Genomic DNA, 21,429 nt, shown 5'->3' with positions numbered 1-21,429 from the left:
TGCGCTCATTCTCAATGTTACATTTCATTTGGTGAAAAACTGCAGCACGTTTGGCTATAGTTGATAAATTTTCATTAAAATGTTGAAAGCCATGGTGTAGGTTCTGTTGCACTGCAGCACATACTCATAGCATATCACACCTAGTCCCCGCCTCAGACACTCTGCCCACACTATACAAAGCATCTGATGTCTTTTGTATGCTTTTCTGCACACACGCGTTGAAATTTTAGAGCTAGCAATCAGATTGGCTCAGTGTTCTTGGTTTCAGTGGGAAAACAAACTTTTGAACACCATGACACAATGAATGGTTCAGATATATACAGTCAGGTAATAGATAAGTATTTGGACAGTAACACAGTTATCATAATGATTGCTTAATGTTCAGCCTAATGGCCTCTTTCAATCTAACACCTTTTTGGACTTCATATTGAGAATTCCAATGAACAGCTACCAAATGCAAATTCAAAACGTACAATAAACTCTAGACCTTTTATCTCCTTAACTTGTCATGAAATAACAAGGAAACAGGTCACAGCTGGCCATGAAACTGCTTATCAAGCAGTTGTCCAATTTCTTTTGAGCCTGTGATAATGGAGGGACTCTGGGGGGTGGCTTTAATGTCTAAACGGTTAATGTAATATCTTTGTAAAATAAAAGCTGAAAGTCCACACTTCAATCACATCTCAATTGCTTCATTTCAAATCCATTGTGGTGGTGTACAGAGGCAAAAGTACAAAAATTGTGTTACTGTCCAAATACCTCTGGACCTGACTGTATGTGTATAATAGAATCATGTGAAAAACTAAGTACACCCCATGGAAAGTGTTTGCTTTTTTGACATACTTGTACAAGCAAACATTTGATCCTCTTTGAAACAGTGCATATTAATGAAGTTGATATAGAAGAAATATCAATAGATGTGATATTCTTCTGTGGAAAAAGTAAGTACACCCTTGGCCTCAGAAGCTAGTATTGTCCCCTTTATCAGAAATAACTTGTTGTAGGCATTTTACATAATTGTCCTTTTACACACACACACACACACACACACACACACACACACATATATATATATATATATTAGCCATTAATGTCTAAACCGCTGGCAACAAAAATGAGTACACCCCTAAGTGAAAATGTCCAAATTGGGCCCAAAGTGTCAATATTTTGTGTGGCACCATTATTTTCCAGCACTGCCTTAACCCTCTTGGGCATGGAGTTCACCAGAGCTTCACAGGTTGCCACTGGAGTCCTCTTCCACTCTTCCAAGACGACATCACGGAGCTGGTGGATGTTAGAGACCTTGTGTTCCTCCACCTTCCATTTGAGGATGCCCCACAGATGCACAATAGGGTTTAGGTCTGAACACATGCTTGGCCACCTTCACCCTCAGCTTCTTTAGCAAGGCAGTGGTCGTCTTGGAGGTGTGTTTGGGGTCGTTATCATGCTGGAATACTGCCCTGCGGCCCAGTCTCCGAAGGGAGGGGATCATGCTCTGCTTCGGTATGTCACAGTACATGTTGGCATTCATGGTTCCCTCACTGAACTGTAGCTCCCCAGTACTGGCAGCACTCATGCAGCCCCAGACCATGACACTCCCACCACCATGCTTGACTGTAGGCAAGACACACTTTTCTTTGTACTCCTCACCTGGTTGCAGCCACACACGCTTGACACCCTCTGAACCAAATAAGTTTATCTTGGTCTCATCAGACCACAGGACATGGTTCCAGTAATCCATGTCCTTAGTCTGCTTGTCTTCAGCAAACTGTTTGCGGGCTTTCTTGTGCATCATCTTTAGAAGAGGCTTCCTTCTGGGACGACATCCATGCAGACCAATTTGATGCAGTGTGTGGCGTATGGTCTGAGCACTGACAGGCTGACCCCCCCACCCCTTCAACCTCTGCAGCAATGCTGGCAGCACTCATGTGTCTATTTCCCAAAGACAACCTCTGGATATGACGCTGAGCACGTGCACTCAACTTCTTTGGTCGACCATGGTGAGGCCTGTTCTGAGTGGAACCTGTCCTGTTAAACCGCTGTATGGTCTTGGCCACTGTGCAGCAGCTCAGTGTCAGGGTCTTGGCAATCTTCTTATAGCCTAGGCCATCTTTATGTAGAGCAACAATTCTTTTTTTCAGATCCTCAGAGAGTTCTTTGCCATGAGGTGCTATGTTGAACTTCCAGTGACCAGTGTGAGGGAGTGTGAGAGGGATGACACCAAATTTAACACACCTGCTCCCCATTCACACCTGAGACCTTGTAACACCAACAAGTCACATGACACTGGGGGGGGGGGGGGGGGGGGGGGGGGGGGGGGGGGGGGGGGGGGGGGGGGGGGGGTGGCTAATTGGGCCCAATTTGGACATTTTCACTTAGGGGTGTACTCACTTTTGTTTTGCCAGCGGTTTAGACATTAATGTCTGTGTGTTGAGTTATCTTGAGGGGACAGCAAATTTACACTGTTACACAAGCTGTACACTCACTACTTTACATTGTAGCAAAGTGTCATTTCTTCAGTGTTGTCACATAAAAAGATATAATCAAATATTTACAAAAATGTGCGGGGTGTACTCACTTTTGTGAGATACTGTGTGTATGTATACATGTAATATATAAATATAAATATATGCACTTCTCACTTGTTTTCTCACGTGAAGCTTACTGAAGTCTTTCGTGCTGGCATTGTATGAATACTGAAGGGAGGGACTGAATTTGTTTGGTTCTTGAGATTTAAAATATATATAAAGAAATTACAAAAGACTAAAAAACATACAAACTTACCTTTCGAGAAAACACGCCTGTGTGTCATTGTCCACAATAGTTTATAGGAGTAGTTCATACCCTTGTAAAAAAAAAAAAAAAGAATAATAATAAAAATGATCATCAGGGCTCCTCCACAACTTGGTCCGTGAAGTAGATTAATTACAAATAGTACCAGATTTAAAACAGTAGTGACCTGAGTACTGAAAAGTGTATTTAGTTAAACTAGAGATTATGTGTCCTTGTGGGTTTTCTCCGGTTTCTCCAGTTTCCTGTCCAAAAACATGCAGATAGGGAGATTGTCTATGCTAAATTCCCTGTTGGTGTGAATGTGTTTGCTCATGATGCTCTGCTTTGCACTGGCATCTCATCTGTAAATAATATGTAAATAATATAACAAATAAATGACTGGGATACACTCGATTACCTGATTATTATGTATATCTCTCAATTAAAAGTCACAACTTACAGTAGCCCCTCTGTTGGGTAGAGGGGGCTGAGAAACTGTGTAGCAACAGATTGACTACATTCAAATAACAGTATGTGTAAAGTGTTGTGACATGTAGGTTTACCTGATAAACTGGCAACAAGTGTACGTAAATACAAAAATGAATAAATCAAGCAATACAAATGCAGAAAAATATCAATAAAGGAACAGCTAGATAAAATAATACATAATGGAATGCATAAATAATTAAATATAGACAGAATATACAAAAAAAGAAGTACCAAAACAATAATACATGAGAAATTCTTTATTAAAGGAATTACTGAGCTATTTGTTACGGTGTTTATTATTCATTCATTAATTGTACTCACTTCAGACAAAATAAACTATACTCCTCTTTTGCAGTCTCTCTTGCGGAGTCCAGAGGTCATCAGTTTTCTCCAGCAGCAACAGCGTCTTCTCACCATGCAGACGCAATCTCAGAGACATGACCAGCAAAGCTACTGAGCACCGTGTGTGCTGACATTTTACTGGGGATTGTACACACCGTACAAGTACTTTTAAGAAGAGCTTATTAAGCTTAAGAAAGCATGAAGGATTTGGACTTGGATGTTACACTGTAGTCTCCACTGTGGTGTGAGGTCGCACATTTCATCACAGCCTGGATGGGCTATCATGATTTTTAGTAGCAGTTCTACTGTATATAAAATAATTTTTAAGCTACCACTTGGGCCTTTATAACATGCTGTTATTTTATGCATTATAATGCATTTGTCATTTTAAAACAATTATGTGAAAGCAGCTACATGGTATCACTAGTAGGTGATTCTAGTGATTTTTTGTCTGTTCATAGAAATGAATTTTTTTTAACCATTTATAGTGATGTGATATTAATTCTTATATATAAAGCTGTGTACATGCATCCTTATTGTACAGTGGTGCTTGAAAGTTTGTGAACCGTTTAGAATTTTCTATATAGCTGCATAAATACGACCTAAAACATCATCATATTTTAAGTCCTAAAAGTAGAAAAGAGAACACAATTATACAAATGAGACGCAAAATATTATACTTGGTCATTTATTTATTGAGGAAAATGATCCAATATTACATATCTGTGAGTGGCAAAAGTATGTGAACCTCTAGGATTAGCAGTTTTTTTTAAAGGTGAAATTAGAGTCAGGTGTTTTCAATCAGACAGTCAGGTGTGAGTGAGCCCCCTGTTTTATATAAAGAAAAGGCATCTATCAAAGTCTGACCACTACACATGTCTGTGGAAGTGATTTCTGAGGAGCTCAGAGAGTTGTTGATGCTCATCAGGCTGGAAAAGGTTACAAAACCATCTCTAAAGAGTTTGGACTCCACCAATACACAGTCAGACAGATTGTGTACAAATTGAGAAAATTCAAGACCATTGTTACCCTCCTCAGGAGTGCTCGACCAATTAAGATCACTCCAGTAGCAAGATGTGTGATGGACCATGAAGTCACAAAGGAACCCAGGGTAACTTCTAAACAAATAAAGGCCTCTCTCACATTGGTTAATATTCATGAGTCTAACATTAGGAGAACACTGAAAAACAGTGGTGTGCATGGCAGGGTTGCAAAGAGAAAGTCACTGCTTTCCAAAATGAACATTGCTGTCCTTCTGCAGTTTGCTAAAGGTCACATGAACAATTGGAAAAAAATTTTGTGGACGGATGTGACCAATATAGAAATTATTTATTTAAATAAGAAGGATAATATTTGGAGAAAGGTAAACACTGCATTCCAGCATAAGAACCTTATCCTATCTGTGAAACATGGTGGTGGTAGTATCATGGTTTGGGCCTGTTTTACTGCATCTGAGTCAGGACGGCTTGCCCTCATTGCTGGAACAATGAAGTCTGAATTATACCAGTGAATTCTAACGGAAAACGTCAGGACATCTGTCCATAAACTGAATCTCAAGAGAAAGTGGGTCATGCAACAAGACAATGACCCTAAGCACACAAGTCATTCTACCAAAGAATGGTTAAAGAAGGATAAAGGAATGGCCAAGTCAAAGTCCTGACCTTAATCCAATAGAATTGTTGTGGAAGGACCTGAAGCAAGCAGTTCATGTGAGGAAACCCACCAATATCCCAGATTTGAAGCTGTTCTGTACTGAGGAACTGTACTGAGGAATGGGCTAAAATTCCTCCAAGCTGATGTGCAGGACTGATCAACAGTTACCGTAAAGGTTTAGTTGCAGTTATTGCTGCACAAGGGGCTCACACCAGATACTGAAAGCAAAGGTTCACATACTTTTGCCACTCTCAGATATGTAATATTGGATAATTTTCCTCAATAAATAAATGACCAAGTAATTGGAAATTTCTAAAGGGTTCACAAACTTTCAAGCACCACTGTAAATATGTGACTAAGTATCACATTCTTTTTATACAGGTACTAAAACTTGGGATAACCTGGCTGAAGTTTTAGGAATCTCAATCTCAAATACATTTGAATAATTGATCATTTCTGTCTTCATGTTGATTTGTTTAGTTTTGTGTTCGCATGAGGTTTGTTTTGTTTGCGATATTCTTTAAAGCTCAAGCAAGTGTGACCACACATGACTGAGAGGGAAATTCTGTATTTCAAAAAATAGGAAAAAAAATCAAGCATGTAATAGGATTCACAATGTAGACATGTTGCCAACACAAAACAAACATCAAGCTAACATTGCTACTACTGACTCTTTCCTTAATCTTCCATCACTGTGTTGCTCTCTAGACGGTACAGAAATCAAATTATGGAATATTGGGCTTTTTGATAAAAAAAAACAAGGACTAAACAGAAACGGTCCTAATACTCTAGCTATTCGATGCAAAAGATGCCTTAAAGTCATTTGAAGTCTGTGATAGCCTACTGGTACCATGAACCTTTAGAGAAAACTGAGATGGTGGTTTGGACACTGCTTTCTCCTGTGCTGATCCTCAGGTTGTGCTGTGAGTTATGGAGTGTACATACAGTGTTAGGACACGGATGAGATAGGGTTGTGTGGGGAACCCATTTGGGTTAGAACTTTATCAAGCCATTGCAGAGGTCCGTGCAGGTGGATCTCAATCCAGCAAGGGGTGCTCGTGACATCCTGGCGGTGGTATTCTGCACCCCAGCCCTGTGGGAGAAAAAGACGGTGTTGTACAGTACTAACCATAACAGTGTTTTCAGAAAGCTTATTATATCTATTAGGGGTGGAGAAAATATGAAAATGAATGGTATAGTAATATTTTTTGAAAAACTATCAGTTTATCAGGGTATATTTGCTAACAATTTAGTATTTGTTTGAGGATGAAATTAACTGGAATAGAATATTTACGTTTGCTCTTTAAAGGTTTTAAAGTCTGTTCTTAAAGTCTTGTAGTATAATTCAGTGGATGGACCACATGTAGAATCATCATCATCATTACCTATACTCATATATCATAATCTTAATGTTGTAACATTTCAGATTACTGTGGCATTGTGCCATAGGGCCCAATTACACCCCTGATATCCATATAGACTGTTAACAAGACAAGACACTGGACTTTTATGGCAAGAACGTGCATTCATTTTCTGCACAGGATTCTGTAGCAGAGCCATGCAGAGAGCTTCAGATGGTCAGGTATGCTAAATAGGGGCACGTGCATCAAAATTCAAAACAACAACTACAGGATAGCCTGCTGAACTACAACATATTCAAAAAGAAGATTCTTAAACCACCCCATATTATATTAGATTGACATTGATCAAATTATATACCAAATGTTTCATATATTTTATTAATATTGAAAGCCAATAATATAAACATAATAAAGTAAAATTTAAATTCACAACTTGGTTTGTGAATCAAAATTCTAGCTACAGTGGAGGCACGTTTTGATCCAAACACAAACCAGTTTTATAAATAAATGATAAGGGGCAAAATAACATTTGTAGTGGAAATGTTAGTGTCAAACTGGCTATTTCACAAAGCTACTATCACTAAGCAATACATATACATACATACATACATACATATATCAGGTCTTAGTTGATCGATCGGTATCAGTTCTTAGATGTAAGTGGAGACTTCTCCACGCAAAACCGAGGTTAAATTTGGTGTTCCACAAAGTTCTGTATTAGGCCCACTGCTTTTTACTTTATATATGCTACCTCTAGGTCAAATTATTCATAAACATGAAATTAGCTTCCACTGTTATGCTGATGATACACAGTTGTATGTTTCAGCAAAGTCAGATGACAGACAGCAGCTTAGTACAGTTGAGGAATGTGTAAAGGACATTAGACGTTGGATGCTTATTAACTTCCTCTTACTTAATTCTGATAAGACAGAAGCACTTCTACTAGGACCACATGTAGCTAGAAGTAAGTTTTCTGATCACACAGTAACTCTGGATGGACTTTCTGTTTCGTCATCTGCAGTAGTAAAAGACCTTGAAGTAATTATTGACTCCAGCCTATCATTTGATGCTCATGTAGATAATATTACTAGGATAGCCTTCTTTCATCTCAGAAATATTTCTAAGATAAGAAATACTAGTTCATGCATTCGTCACCTCTAGACTAGATTACTGCAATGCCTTACTGTCTGGATGTTCCAGTAGGAACATAAACAAACTCCAGTTAGTCCAGAATGCAGCTGCTAGAGTCCTAACTAGAACAAGAAGATACAACCATATCACACCGATATTATCAATACTGCATTGGCTCACAGAGAAATCACGCATTAATTATAAAATACTATTATTAACCTATAAATCACTAAATGGTCTCAGTATCTAAGTGAACGTTTGGTCAAAAGGTGCAGGCTATTTGTCGGTACATTGAATAGTGAAGGCTACAGCAGGGGGGAAGATTTTTCGCTTATAGAGCCCCACTGTTATGGAACAGTATTCCAATTAGTTTTCGGGACTCAGACACAGTCTCAGTGTTTAAGTCTAGGCTTAACCCTCTTACGCCGTATGGCCGAAAAACCGGCTTGCCCGTCTTTGATCTATTCCCGTAAGGTCGATATACCGGCTTGGTCGTCTATGCCAAATCCCCGTAAGGCCGATATAGCGGCTTTACAGTGTAAACGTTATCCCCGTAAGGCCGGTGTACTGGCATTACTCTGCTATGATTCCTTACTTATATAATTATTATTTTTTGACCCGGAAGGTTGATGGCATCATGACGTCACGACGTGATTACCTTATTACGCTGGCATTACGATGAAGATCCAAGCGTGAATATTGGTGTAATAGTAGAAGTGAACTAAAAATGCCAAAGCGAAAAGCTAATCGTGTTCCAGCTAAAGTTACACCTACAGTGAACACAGGTACATCTAAAACAGTGAAAAAAAAGAAAAAACATTCACAGTTACACAGGCGAGAGCGAGGATTCTAGATAGTGACAGCAGTGAAAGTTCAGGCGATGTTGAAACCAAAAACGAAACTGATAGTGATGCAAACTCTCCTGATTCAGATCCTGATCCGTCTTCATCTTCAGCACCAGTGCGACTGACACTGCAGGGGTCTGGAGTCATAACGGGACCATTTCGGTGCATTCGTGAAAACACTACCTGCTGGTCTGATTATCACCAGAAACTTGACTTTAGGCACTAAAATGCATTTATTTATTTATTTATTATTTACTTGAATTTATTCAAAGGCATTGACCACGCTGATGCTCGTATGGTACTTCTAAATGAGTAGAAGGATTTTAGCGAGCATTTTTTCGTAATTTCTCTAGTTAAGAATTGTGCTCTAAGTGGAGTAAAAACACTGAACTGCTTCAGTTTCAAAGTAGTATTACACAAATACATTATTATAAGTTGTTTCAAGGCCTAAAAATGTTCAAATTAAAACGTTGATTTTGGCCCAGGAACTCAGGGTTGGCGTGCTGTTTCTCTGGGGAATATAGGGTTATGGGACATAATACTGTGGGAACTTAGGGGTAAGAGGGTTAAAACGTATTTGTTTACTCAAGCTTACTATGAGTAGACTTTCTTTTACGGAAAGCACAGTCTTACCTAACAATCTCTCCCTCTCTTTACCTCCCTCTTCCTCTCTCCTTCTGTCGAGCCACACATGATTTTATGGAGATTCTAATGATCCTGACCCTTTCTGCTCTCCGGACCTGCCTGATCCATCCTGATGCCCTACCTCTGGATGGAGTGCTCATCCACTCCCAATTCCACATGGACATTCTTGCTGTGGTTGCTGGGACTACAGCTGCTGCTATGGCCTTGGGACTGCAATTACCACGTGCAGTTTTGCACTCAAGTCTCCTTTGAACAGTGGACTAGTTCAGCAAACAGACTTCATGTTAAACCATAATGAACTTTCCTTTACTTTTACACTATCTGTTGTTACCCAGATGAGGACGGGTTCCCTTCTGAGTCTGGTTCCTCTCAAGGTTTCTTCCTCATATCATCTTAGGGAGTTTTTCCTTGCCACTTTCGCCACCGGCTTGCTCAATTGGGATAAATTCACACATTTAAAATCTGTATCCCGTGTTTATATCTTTCTGTAAAACTCCTTTGAGACAATGACCGCTGTCATTACCAATAAAATACAAATAAAATTGAATGGAATTGAATATATATATATATATATATATATATATATATATATATATATATATATACACATACATATATATATATATATATATATATATATATATATATATATATATATATATACATACATACATATATATATACACACAAAAAAATGTATTCGTTTTATTTTTTTATCATAATAATCTTAAGTGAAAAGTGGGTTAGGGTTAGGGAACCTTTGTACTGATGTCACTTGACTTGCTTGGTTTGAGGTCAATCACAATAATCTGCTAAATAAACACAGTAATCTAATCATAAGTGCCAATGTAAATATAGTATTGGGTGTGTTATTCAGTTCAAAATGCAACAGCAAAGTTAAGAAGTTACAAACTCTATGCACTGGGCAAGTAGTGGCCAGGCATGGGATTTTTATAATTTAAGAAACAGACATTATATATATATATATATATATATATATATATATATATATATATATATATATATATATATATATATATATATATATATAGGGCTCCCCAGAGAAGTGATCATCCTGGAGATGATCACAAGAGCAAAATAGGCTATGCTAGTTTTCTGCTAGAGGGGTGGAATTCTCATATTCTCTCTCTCTTGCTCTCTCTCTCCCAATCAATCCCAGAGACACTAGCCAATCATGAGTGCCTGTAAGCTCACACATGCTTTCCTCCAAATGTGTTACACACATGTTCAGCAAATACTAATTTAGCCAGAGGGTGTCTATTCATTTTTACTATAATTTAAGAAAGTAGTTACATAAAACGTGCACTACTTCAGGACATGTCCAACAGCAAAGACACCCAACAACTCTTCAATTCAGCAGCCATGCACAGGCTAAAAATTACATTTCCAGTCTGAATGCGTTTCAGGCTACATTGTTAAAGATGAAAAATAAATAAATCAGTGTACTAAATGTGCAATATAATAAATCTGTGTATCACATTACATTATATTTAGGGACAGACACGTTCTTAAAATGCACTTAAATGAGCTGTGGACATGGCTCAGCTAGGCTTCATCTAGACATATATTTTTAGAATAATAAAGTATATTTAGTCTGCTTTCATGACCATCTGCCTTGCTGTTTTTTACCGCACAGTCCTGACTAGTGAATCTATTGGTACATTAGTCTATGCAACCCCAAGTCTGTGTATGTATGAAAACTATATCCCATTACCTTGACAAAGCTCATTCTGATGGTGCACATCTTAGTGAGCTCGTACACCACCTCAAAGCCGTGGTTCACTGACTGAGACAGCAGCTGGGCGAACAACTGGTTGTTGAAGATCTTAAGGCTGCAGCCGCTGGGGATTTTGCACACAGTAGTGGCATGGAAACCATGCTGGTAGTTGCAGTTGCGACTTTGTACGAAAATGCTGCTGTCACTCAGGCACTCAGCGTACACCTCACCTCCTACATAATACAGGTGCACACCTGCAAACATTATACAAGGTTCAGTTTGAATATAAAAGAATTACTTATTCATTATTAAACAAATCTGTCATCCAATAGCCAGAATCATCTGACATATCTCTGTAATAAGATATATTTCTAGCTAGATTTAAACTGAGACAGGCAGGTTTCATCTGATTTATTCTGATTCACCTCAAATTGGAACAGTGAAGAAGTTAATGAAATGAACAGTGGTAATTGTATGTAATGGAAACTCCAATAATATGTTCCCAATTTAATATGTTTAATGTATTTCAGACATTTCAGATAATAAACCTAACTTTAAACACAATATAAAAATGAGAGACTTGAGTCATAGCCCACTGGGTCATCCAATCTCAAGTGGTCCAATAATTACAGCTGGTTGCTGACAGTTTTTCATTTGTACAGCACTATAACCAAAATGTGCTCTGTGCGATGATACAAAGATGGCTGTCACACTTAAACCAAGTTTAAAAAATAAATAATAAAAAACCAACAACCAACAAACAAACAAAAACAAAAAACAGGTGATTTTGCAATGAAAATTCATGGAGGTAATCACTCAAAAAAAATGTTTTTAAACAGTTGAGCGATCTGCGTTGGACCACTCGACATGGAATGACCCCACTATAATATCTGAACTTTAGTCCTAATGGTTTAACTGTGTACAAAAAGACATTATAATACTGTGGGATTCAGCCACAAACATTAAACAGAAAAAATTATTAACAGCAAGACTTTTAAAGAAATGTAAAATTTGCTGAAATGAGACTGTAAAGCTGTGGGATTCCTGTACTCTCTCAACTTGATATGTATAAACTTTGTTTCATCACATGCCAAGCAGAAACCTTATTACCCTCCATTTTCAACCATCTTGCTCTGGTTTATGTCTCTCTCCACAATGTAGCTGCAGATAGGACACACAACTGGCAGGTATCCAGCTAGTTTGTGTGTGTGCGTGTGCTAATGTGGCATAAACAGCTAGATTTACGTTTTCTCTATTTTGGGACTTACCAAGCTAGCATGATCAGACAGAATGAGAAAAGCCAAAATTTGGGACTTTCCCTTTCACAGTGGTGATGTGTCACATGAACACTGAAGACATGTTATTTGAACTGAGGTAATATTACAGAACATCATTATCATAAGCCTTCTCAAAACTGTCACATTCACCTGTGTTCAAAAACCTTCCAATCTGAAATGAGCAGAAATTACAATTATTAAAACTATAATTATTGTCAGAGGAGAAGCTCAGTGACTGCCCAGTTTCTGTGCTAGTGATAATACATTTCTGTGAAACTGCAACTGTTACACTGCACTTACTGGTCCCTTAAGCATGACCCTGACCCTGACCCGGCACTGGGTTAATAAAAAAAAAAACAACTGCCACAATAAAAAAAAAGATGGTTAGATGGAGGATAAAATTACCTTTGCCTATGTGCCGGCGGGTGTGTTCGATGGTAGAGTTGCGGTTAACATTGGACAGCAGCCCTAAGCAGAACCGGGTCTTGTTGTTGGACGGATCCGTGAAGCCGTCCACCAGAATGCTCCGTGATGAGGCGTGGAAGGTCTCTCCAACTCGGTTGTTCAGTTCATAGTAAGCCACAGAACACCAGTGCTCCGGCTCCTCATAACACACTGGCCTCAAGTCTACACACACACACACACACAAAACACAGTTTACTATCTAACAGTAACATTATATATTCTACAGCATTAGATATATGTTAAGTGTTATTGGTGTGATCATCAAAATTGACATTGTATGGGTCTTGCACCTCTGTGTGGAGCAGACAGAGTGAGTTTAATCGTGTTGGACGACTCTCCTGGCTTCACGTCCTGTGGAGGGCTCGTTTCCATCATGCTGTAGGGTGGTGGTGGGGTCTCTGCTATTTAATGGGTAGAAGTGATAAGTTTTCTTTATTTTTGTTGTTTTGCATTTTTGTACAGGAAGACAAACAATGAAATCAATGTATAATAATTCATTTTTAAAACATGGCAAAAAATGAACAGATTCTTACTCAAAGAATATTTGAGTGTATCAAATTGACATTTTCCACATTTTAAAAAATTGCATAATGGACACACATAGCTTATGTCCCATTAGAAAAATGTTTGATAGTTATTAATATATTTTGAGTAATAACCAGACCTGTGATGTGGTAGGGACTTGCCGGTTCAGACGTACTACTTGGGGAGTTTGGGTGGCTGTGTGCACTTGGGGACTGGAGAGAGCCAGATGGAGAGGAGGAGAATGAGCTGCAAGGCAGTGGAGGAAATGAGTCTGGGAAAGTGGCATTCTGGGGCATGAGCGGCTCATTTTGGAGGGAGGCATGGCGGAATTTGGCCAGCAGACTGTGCTGAGGGTTGAACTCGCTGTGGCGAGGTACCAGGACAGGAGGCAACACTGAAGAGAGAGAGAGAGAGATAAATGAATGAAGAAAAAAACCTCTTCATCACACTATCCTATTATTTATATGAAGATCTTTTGTCCCAAAGAGTCTTGATTTTACATGAAGACTTTACAAAAAAGCATATTGTTTCATTATTTTACCCTAACATAGCTTGATTCTTATTAGTTAGAAGGTGTTGAATAATTTTCTATACCAGGTTGGGTCACGGTTTGACTACAAGGTAAGCTTTATATTAATGCACTTCTTCTAATTCATTATATAGTTTCCATAGTAACAACTTACACAGGTAATTGTAGGGGAGACACAAATAGATTAAAAATAAAATGTAATCATTGATATGGTAAAGTTTTCTGCGAGGGGGAGGTTTAGTTATAATTTCTGAAAGGAGTCTCCAGTGTCGGTGCTTTGTAACAGAGGGAAAGTTGTAACTTTAAGATTTCTGAGACAGGATATGAGGCAGAAAGTTGCTGTTCCTCAGTGACATGAAAAGCTTCACGTTTGTCTTATCAACTCAGGAAAAAGAGAGAATTGTGAGAATATGATGGTTTATATAACTTCTTTTGTGCTGTTCCACAAATGTCACTGTAAACAAATAAAGCATGATGTGTCATTCTTTACTATAAAAACTTATAGCTAGCTGTGGTATCGGAGGAATAAACACTTGGGGACAGGCTGCTACTGAAAAAGAATTAACTTTGGAGTGATAACCTGAGCATATGTCCCCTCTTTGATTTTCATACAACAGCACACTCTGTCATGTTTAATTCCTTGCTTATTTTATGTCTGTATACTTACATAAATATGTTCACCACATGGCCAAAAGTATGTGCACACCTGACCATCACATCTATACATGCTTTTTGAACATCCCATGTCAAAACTATGGGTATTAATATGCGTATTTGCTGTTATAACATCCTCCAGTCTTCTGGAAAGGCTTTCAACTAGATTTGGGAATGTTTGTGTCCATTCAGTCACGAGAGCATTAGTGAATTCTGGGACTGATGTCATGTGAGGAGGCCTGCCACATAGTTGGTGTTCCAGTTCAACCCATGTGTGTTCAATGGGGTTGAGGTCAGGGCTCGTTGCAGGCCATTCGAGTTCTTCCACTCCAACCATGTCTTCATGGACCTCACTTTGTGCACATTATCATGCTGGACTTTCGGGGTTAGTAAAACAACTGTCCGTGTCTCCAACACTACGTCCACCATGGGCAGAGCCGGAGTGGGACCCATTTTCAGCTCGGGAGTTTAATGCCCAAGACCAGCCCTTTTTTTTTGTGGTGTAAGAATTTGGATAAATGAAGCGACAGTTCAGTTCTTACTATCTTGTTATATTTATTACTGACATGTTACAACAAGAATATAAAGATAAATAACAATTGACATACTGAGTATTGTTTTCTGCTACAAAAAGTCCAACTATAACATTATGAAAAAACAAATGTTTGTTTGCATTTAAACAAATATGAAGTATTTCAGTACGAAATACACTTTTTTTGGCGCCACGGCATGTAACGAAGGTTTGTTTATATCTCCATGGTAGCAAGTTGAGTGCTTACACTTGTGTGTGTGTATGTGTGTGTGTGTGTGTGTGTGTACATGTGAGAGAGAGAGCGAGAGAGAGAGAGAGAGAGAGAGCGCATAAGTAACTGATGTGCTGCTTTAAATACAAATGTAGTGTAATTCGTTACTTTAGTTATCAGTCACGCGATGATGTAACACGCATATTTTATGAGCAGCCCACTGGGAATTCTCCTGATTCTCCTGATGAGCCACTCTGGCTATGCCCATGGGCTTCAGCGTACTTTGAGCTCTATCAGACAAGCAGCTGCTCCATTCTGACCTCGTTCTCTGATATTTCCTACAACTGCAATTATTTGTGAAATTAAAATGAAAGTAAGCTGATCAATTTCATTTAACTGTCTGAATACTTTCTCCATTTTACAAAGATTTGAGACGCAAAAGGTGAGACACAATTTGCGAACATACACAAAATTATGTATGGAAATGGCTCAGGGCAGATTTCTTTTGCAATACACCAAAACTTATGCGACCATTTTTTTAATAGATGATCTCATCATGCACACCATTTTATCGGTAAAAGGCCAATAGGATGGAAACAGGCTGGAGACAGCAAATATCGCAAACTTTTTTTTAACGCACTTTCACTTAGTCGATAACAGAAAAGCACAAAAATTGGATGGAAACTTGGCAATAGAATTTATGCGCTAAAATTAAACGAAAAAAGATTATGTCGACACTTTTTATCGATAATTTGCATTTCCATCAGCCATATCGGTAAACATTTTAATGCGCTAAACCTTTTATCATAAAAAAAAAAAAACCTTGGATGGAAACGTGTCTAATGTAAACAAAAATGTTGATCACATGACAAATGACAAATGACAAATTTCACTTGTAAGGACATTTTATTACTCAGGTTTATTTTGACTTCAGGCAGATGGCATTCTTGTGATGATATCAATAATGTGATCAGTGATGTAATTTTTCTTAGATATTGTGGATATTTTGTAATAAATATATAATTTTTCTCTTCAATATTTTTTTTCTCTGTTAAATTTTGATTTTTGTAGTCCTTTCGTTTATTTTATGTGTGCCATTACTGGTTTGTTGGCAAACTTATAAACGTCGTAAAAGCCAGCCAACCACATCAATCTGAATGGCCGTTCATGCTATGAGGCCGTGTAAGATACTCAGAGAAAAGCTCTATCTACCCTCTTCTGCATACATTCAAGATTGGGTGCCAGTGATTAGAACCTGTTTAGGTAGCGCAGGTGGAACCTGTCTTATTTATACCCCTCTCATATCTAGTGTCTGGTGTTCCCTTTGTTATTGAGGTGTGGTGTCATCATGCCAAGATCTAAAGAGTTCTGTAAGGCTTTCAGAAAAAAGGTTGTGGATGCCTGTGAGTCTGGCAAGGGATTTTAAAAAATCTCCAAATTATTTTAAATACATCATTCCACTGTAAGGAAAATAATCTACAAATGGCGCAGATTTCAAACAACTGCCGGTTTGTCCAGTACTGGCCATTCCAGCATATTCAACCCAAGAGCAGACCATCTGATGCAAAAAGAAGTCTCCAAGAACCCAAAAATTTAATCAGCGGATCTTCTAGTAAGTCTTGCAACTGTTGGTGTCAAAGTGCATGCATCCACAAATTCAACATGCATGTGACGTGTGCCAGGAAAAAGCCTTTGCAAGACTACAGTTTGCCAATGAGCATATAGGCAAAGACCAGGCCTTTTGGAATAATAAAGATAGAGTTGTTTGGTAACAGCAGACATGTCTGGCACAGACCAAAGACAGATTTTCAGGAGAAGCACCTCATACCAACTGTGAAGTATGGTGGTGGAAATGTTATGGTTTGGTGTTGCTTCACTGCCTCAGGGACCAGACCACTTTCATTCACTGATTCAACTATGAATTCTGCATCATAACAAAGACTGCTTGAAGATAATGTGAAGCCATCTGTCCAAAAGTTGAAGTTGAACCAAAAGTGACCTTTCAACATTATAATGATCCTGAGCACACTAGCAAATCCACCAAGGAATGGTTCAAAAAGAAGAAATGGAGAGTTATGGAATGGCCTAGTCAAAGCTCAAATTTGAATCCCATTGAAATGTTGTGGGGGGATTTGAAACTGGCAGTACATGCAAGAAAACCCACAAACATCTTGCAACTGAAAGAATATTGCATGGAAGAGTGGTCAATAATTGCAGCAAGCCTGCTGCACAATTATGTAAAACACTTACAAGAAGTTATTTCTGCTAAAGGGGGCAATACTAGCTTCTGACGCCAAGGGTATACTTACTTTTCCCACACAAATATATCACATCTATTGATATTTCTGTTGAATAAATTATTTAAAATGTTCATTTTCCTTGTGGTTTTGTTCAAGTATATCAACTTCATTAGATGATCAAATGTTTGATTGTCCAAATATGTCAAAAAAAGCTTAAATTTCCATGGGGTGTACTTATTTTTTTCACATGACTGTATGTATCATATTTCATGAAAATATCATGAATATATAAGTATTGCAGTATGATTTTTTTTTTTTTTTGCCATGTAGCTTCAAAGCTCCAGACACTTTGGAATAAACTTCAGAGGATTCTGAAACTAAATATTTCAATATTTGATTATAACCCAATGTTGTTATATAACTGTTGATGATTTTTCATAGTGTTATTTATTTATTTATATTTCTTGCAATTCAGTAGAATTGAAGACCTGCCCCCAATGTGCTTGGCTAGATTTAAATAAAGAAAAATAATTTAAAAGCCTCTTTAGATTATGTCCTTTATGAACAGAGAGCACAGATATGCTACAAGAACATGTTACCTGGTGTCTCCACACGGCGGTAGTGGTAGGGGTTGACACAGATGTCTTTCTGCTTGGAGCCGAATGGAAACTCACAGCAGTCCAGTGCCTTCAGCTCATGGTGCGACTGCAGGTCAGGCCAGCGCCACACACGGCAGTAGATGACATGTGGCAGGCCTTTCCGATGCGACACCTGCAGCCGTCCATCCAGGGAGCGCGGGATGGTCACGCACTTGCTCGGCTGACCTGGACAGCTCAGTGCCTTCTCCAGCTCCTCCATTGCCCCTTTCTTTTTCTTCAGCTTCTTCACCAGCGAGTCCACAGCCTTCTCTGCCCATTTCTCCTCCTCATCACCTTGTTTCCATCCCAGCAGTCGTTTCACAGCTGGACTTGTAAAGGAAAACAGTGATGTGATGGATGTAGTGGCGTGCATTGCCACAAAGTGCAACAAAGCTTTTGAGTTAATTAGGGGAGGATGGGGTGTAATTAGTGCTGCTGATGAAGGAAAAGTTCAGGGATTCAAATTTTGTTGTCTCTCATTCAAAAGCTAGTGGACGTTGTAGAGGAATCCCTGTGATGGAGATGTTTTCTTGGAAAAGCCAAAAGGTCTGGGTTTGTCCTTTTACTGGAACTGGAAGAAGAAGAAAAATATTCATGTAAGAGGTCGAGTTAAAACTGCAAGCATTTGTCAAGAATAGAAATGCTTTAGGCACTGTTTGTCCAGAGAATAATCATTCAGAGAATTGCACAAGAGTGCAGGAATATCTCTCTGGAAAAATATACTCCCTGCCAGTCGCTGAGTCTGGAACAACACTGGGATCTCAGCAGCATTGTTCAGCTGCTTCTCCTGCTGTCAACAGGTGACATTCTTCAATCTTCTATCATATACCAACATCAGATCTGACCCTCAGATATGTACCACAACAAATACAAAACAAATGATTATTTATTATTTGAAGGTTAAAAACAAGAACTCCTGCTGCTCCTGAAGTTAGCTCCCTGATGTGATGTGATGAATGATATCCTACAGCAACTAACCATGCTTCACTAAATAAACGTAAAGAAGGTAGGAAATACGGAGAAAAGAAGGTAAAATGGCAAAACAAAGCTGGGAAAAGAGTAAACAACTAATAAAATGTAGTGAGTGCACTGGTGGCTCTGCTCTCTGTGAGCCAGTGTCTGCTTGTGAAAGCGGCGTCTGCCAGTCTGAGAGCTCAGATACGCTTAATCACCTCACAGGCTTTTCCTCTCATCACTCTGCCGCTGAACTGCACATTCCACACACACACACACACACACACACACACACACACACACACACACACACACACGTGCATTTTTACTCGAGTTTAAAGAACCAGTTATAAGAACTAGTTATAGCCTAATAATTAAAGTTACCTGGCACTAGTGTGTCTCTGGACGCAGCACTGCCTATAGGTTTAAAGCGCAGTGTGAAGCGACTTACAGCGAAATATAAACACTACTGTACAGACTGTGTACTGTATATACAGGCAATGTAGTTATATAGCACACGGACGCACTTGTCATCCCTACTGAACTAAACTAATATCGTTTTTATTTGCTCCTTTTCTCCCAATAGACTCATTATTCAAATAAATGCACAATAATAATAAAAGCACAGTGTACACCTGGGTAATTTCTTACCTGCTTCAGCTCGTTGCAGAACTTGCAGTCTATTCCCGCCTCAGCCAGTCTGTCTGTCTGCCTCTGTGTGTGTGTGTGTGTGTGTGTGTGTGTGTGTGTGTGTGTGCGTGTGTGTGTAAAAGACTGGAGGTGTAACGCGTGTGTCTGCATGGAGCCGCGGCTCCGGCTGCACATCCCGGCGTCAGCCAGACTGGAGCCGCAGTGCCTGTGTGCCGAATTCATCCGCGCCGCCGGAACTTTTCCCAGCGCGCGCCGGACAGCGCGCGCTCAACACAGACCACACCGGATTGAACTAACCAAACTTAGTAAAGCAAAAGTGCATTAACCTGGAGTTATTGTGTGCATTATAAAGAACAAACGAGGCGTGGCGTGATGGTGTAAATTGTGCGTCCTGTAGACTATAACTCTGTGTGTGTGTGTGTGTGTGTGTGTGTGTGTGTGAAAAGCACTGAGGTTGGACATGACAGCTCCGTATAGGCTCTGCACTTGTCAGTCATCTCATATTACAGCGCGCGTAGCCTGACTGCAGCGCAGAGCCACACCGTTACAAACAACTCGCTTTTATCTATTAGAATCATGCTTTTATTTCAGGTTGTTGTTGTTTTTTTCAGGTAAATGAATGCAAAGCTCTTGGGCAGGTTTTGTACTGACTTTCTTCGTTGTCATACTCTACACAGCACTCAGGTTTTGGCTGCGTGCCAAAAAGTTTTATCGATGGCTCTATTTCTGCTGCGGATGGATACATTTCGATTTGGCGTGCGCGCGCGGTCTGCTCTAGTTAATGACGCAAGCCTGGACGGCGACAGAGAGTCTACAAGTTTGACATTTTCACAGTTTACAGCAACTGCAGGAGAACGAAACAATACTCGCAATAATGACAGCGCCCATACTCAGCCCACTGCGCGCGCAGCCGCGCTACTTTCCACCGCACACACAGGAGGGAGACGGTGAAAGGTGATACCGGACGCTCAGTCTCACGCTCCGAAAAGCAAAAGATTAAAGGCGGCTGATAGAAAAGCTGACAGTTGACATTTGGGTGTTTTGAACTTCGTTTTTTTTTTTTTTTTTTGTTATTCTTATTATTAATGCATTAAGGGTCCTCGTTTCTCGGAGATAGATGAGGAGAATATGGGGAAGAAAAACCACCTGATTGAAAGGCGCGTGAGGGGGAGAAAAAAAAGATAAAAATGATGATGCGGTTTAGTAGAATGCTGAGTGCATTCAACATTATGAACTTGTAGCCTTGGTCAAACTCTAAATAGCTGTAAACTCCAAGAAGCACATGGCAAACCGCACATAAAGTTTAAAAAGCCTTTTGATGTGCATGCATACCTAAAGGTTTCTATGGTTTGTCCCCACAAAGAATACCCTTAAAGGCTCTATATACAGGGGGTCTGAAAAAGAACAAATGGGAATATATTGAGTAAATATGTCGATCCAGATATGATGAGCGAAGTCCACAAAAAACATGATACAGTAGCTGAGAAAGTGCTTAGAGCATAGGACAGGATATGTAGGGCATATACAGTATGTTGGAAATAATAAATACAAATCTGTTTAGGTTTACTCCCATTGCTTTCTGACTTTTCGGACACCCTGTAGAACCCTACAATAGAAAATCTGCTTTTTAGAAAAGGTTCCATGTAGAACTAATAAAGTACCCCCCAAAGAACCTTCGAGGAATCCTTTTTCCAAAGAATATACTTGGTTGAGTTGTCTTAACTGCAATGCCAGTGCAATACATCTTGGAAAATGTAGGGGGTTTTTTTTATTTATT

General features: G+C 39.2%; 2 protein-coding genes across 9 annotated transcripts in view; one reads left to right on the top strand and one right to left on the bottom strand.

The window, feature by feature from the left end:
* Positions 1–8,527, top strand: part of rfxap (regulatory factor X-associated protein) — a 12,565-nt gene extending 4,038 nt beyond the window's left edge. For both annotated transcript variants that reach the window (XR_008398092.1, XM_017488524.3), the window contains one exon: positions 3,617–8,527. Coding sequence is in view for 1 of the 2 variants with exons in the window: in XM_017488524.3 (XP_017344013.1) it covers positions 3,617–3,718 (102 nt within the window). In the remaining variant the exon portion in view is untranslated. The remainder of the gene's footprint in view (positions 1–3,616) is intronic.
* smad9 (SMAD family member 9) lies at positions 5,809–20,054 on the bottom strand. 7 transcript variants are annotated; one of them, XM_017488508.3, is made up of 9 exons: positions 19,653–20,051; positions 19,386–19,418; positions 19,220–19,255; positions 18,009–18,618; positions 13,383–13,637; positions 13,009–13,119; positions 12,659–12,880; positions 10,974–11,230; positions 5,809–6,349 (listed from the first exon to the last, which is right to left on the bottom strand). In XM_017488508.3, exons 4-9 carry the CDS (start codon positions 18,418–18,420, stop codon positions 6,206–6,208), a joined length of 1,401 nt encoding a protein of 466 aa, XP_017343997.1. In that variant the 5' UTR covers positions 18,421–18,618; positions 19,220–19,255; positions 19,386–19,418; positions 19,653–20,051; the 3' UTR covers positions 5,809–6,205. The 7 variants fall into 7 exon arrangements, with proteins under 7 accessions (XP_017343997.1, XP_047016815.1, XP_017343995.1 ...); XM_047160859.2 differs by having other exon boundaries at positions 13,009–13,116; positions 18,009–19,255; positions 19,653–20,054; XM_017488506.3 differs by having other exon boundaries at positions 18,009–19,255.
* Between the last annotated feature and the right edge of the window lie 1,375 nt (positions 20,055–21,429).

Source organism: Ictalurus punctatus, chromosome 16, assembly GCF_001660625.3.
Source record: "Ictalurus punctatus breed USDA103 chromosome 16, Coco_2.0, whole genome shotgun sequence".
Classification (NCBI taxonomy): Eukaryota; Metazoa; Chordata; class Actinopteri; order Siluriformes; family Ictaluridae; genus Ictalurus; species Ictalurus punctatus.
This window is presented reverse-complemented; position numbering and strand designations above follow the sequence as displayed.

What these genes read in the sequence shown, in the direction of transcription:
- smad9 (XM_017488506.3), bottom strand. Translation starts at nt 18,420, where the DNA reads ATGCACGCCACTACATCCATCACATCACTGTTTTCCTTTACAAGTCCA. An exon ending in CCGCCGTGTGGAGACACCAG is followed by an intron (nt 13,638 to 18,008) that starts GTAACATGTTCT and finishes CTCTCTCTTCAG; the next exon opens with TGTTGCCTCCTGTCCTGGTA. An exon ending in CCGCCGGCACATAGGCAAAG is followed by an intron (nt 11,231 to 12,658) that starts GTAATTTTATCC and finishes TAATGTTTGCAG; the next exon opens with GTGTGCACCTGTATTATGTA.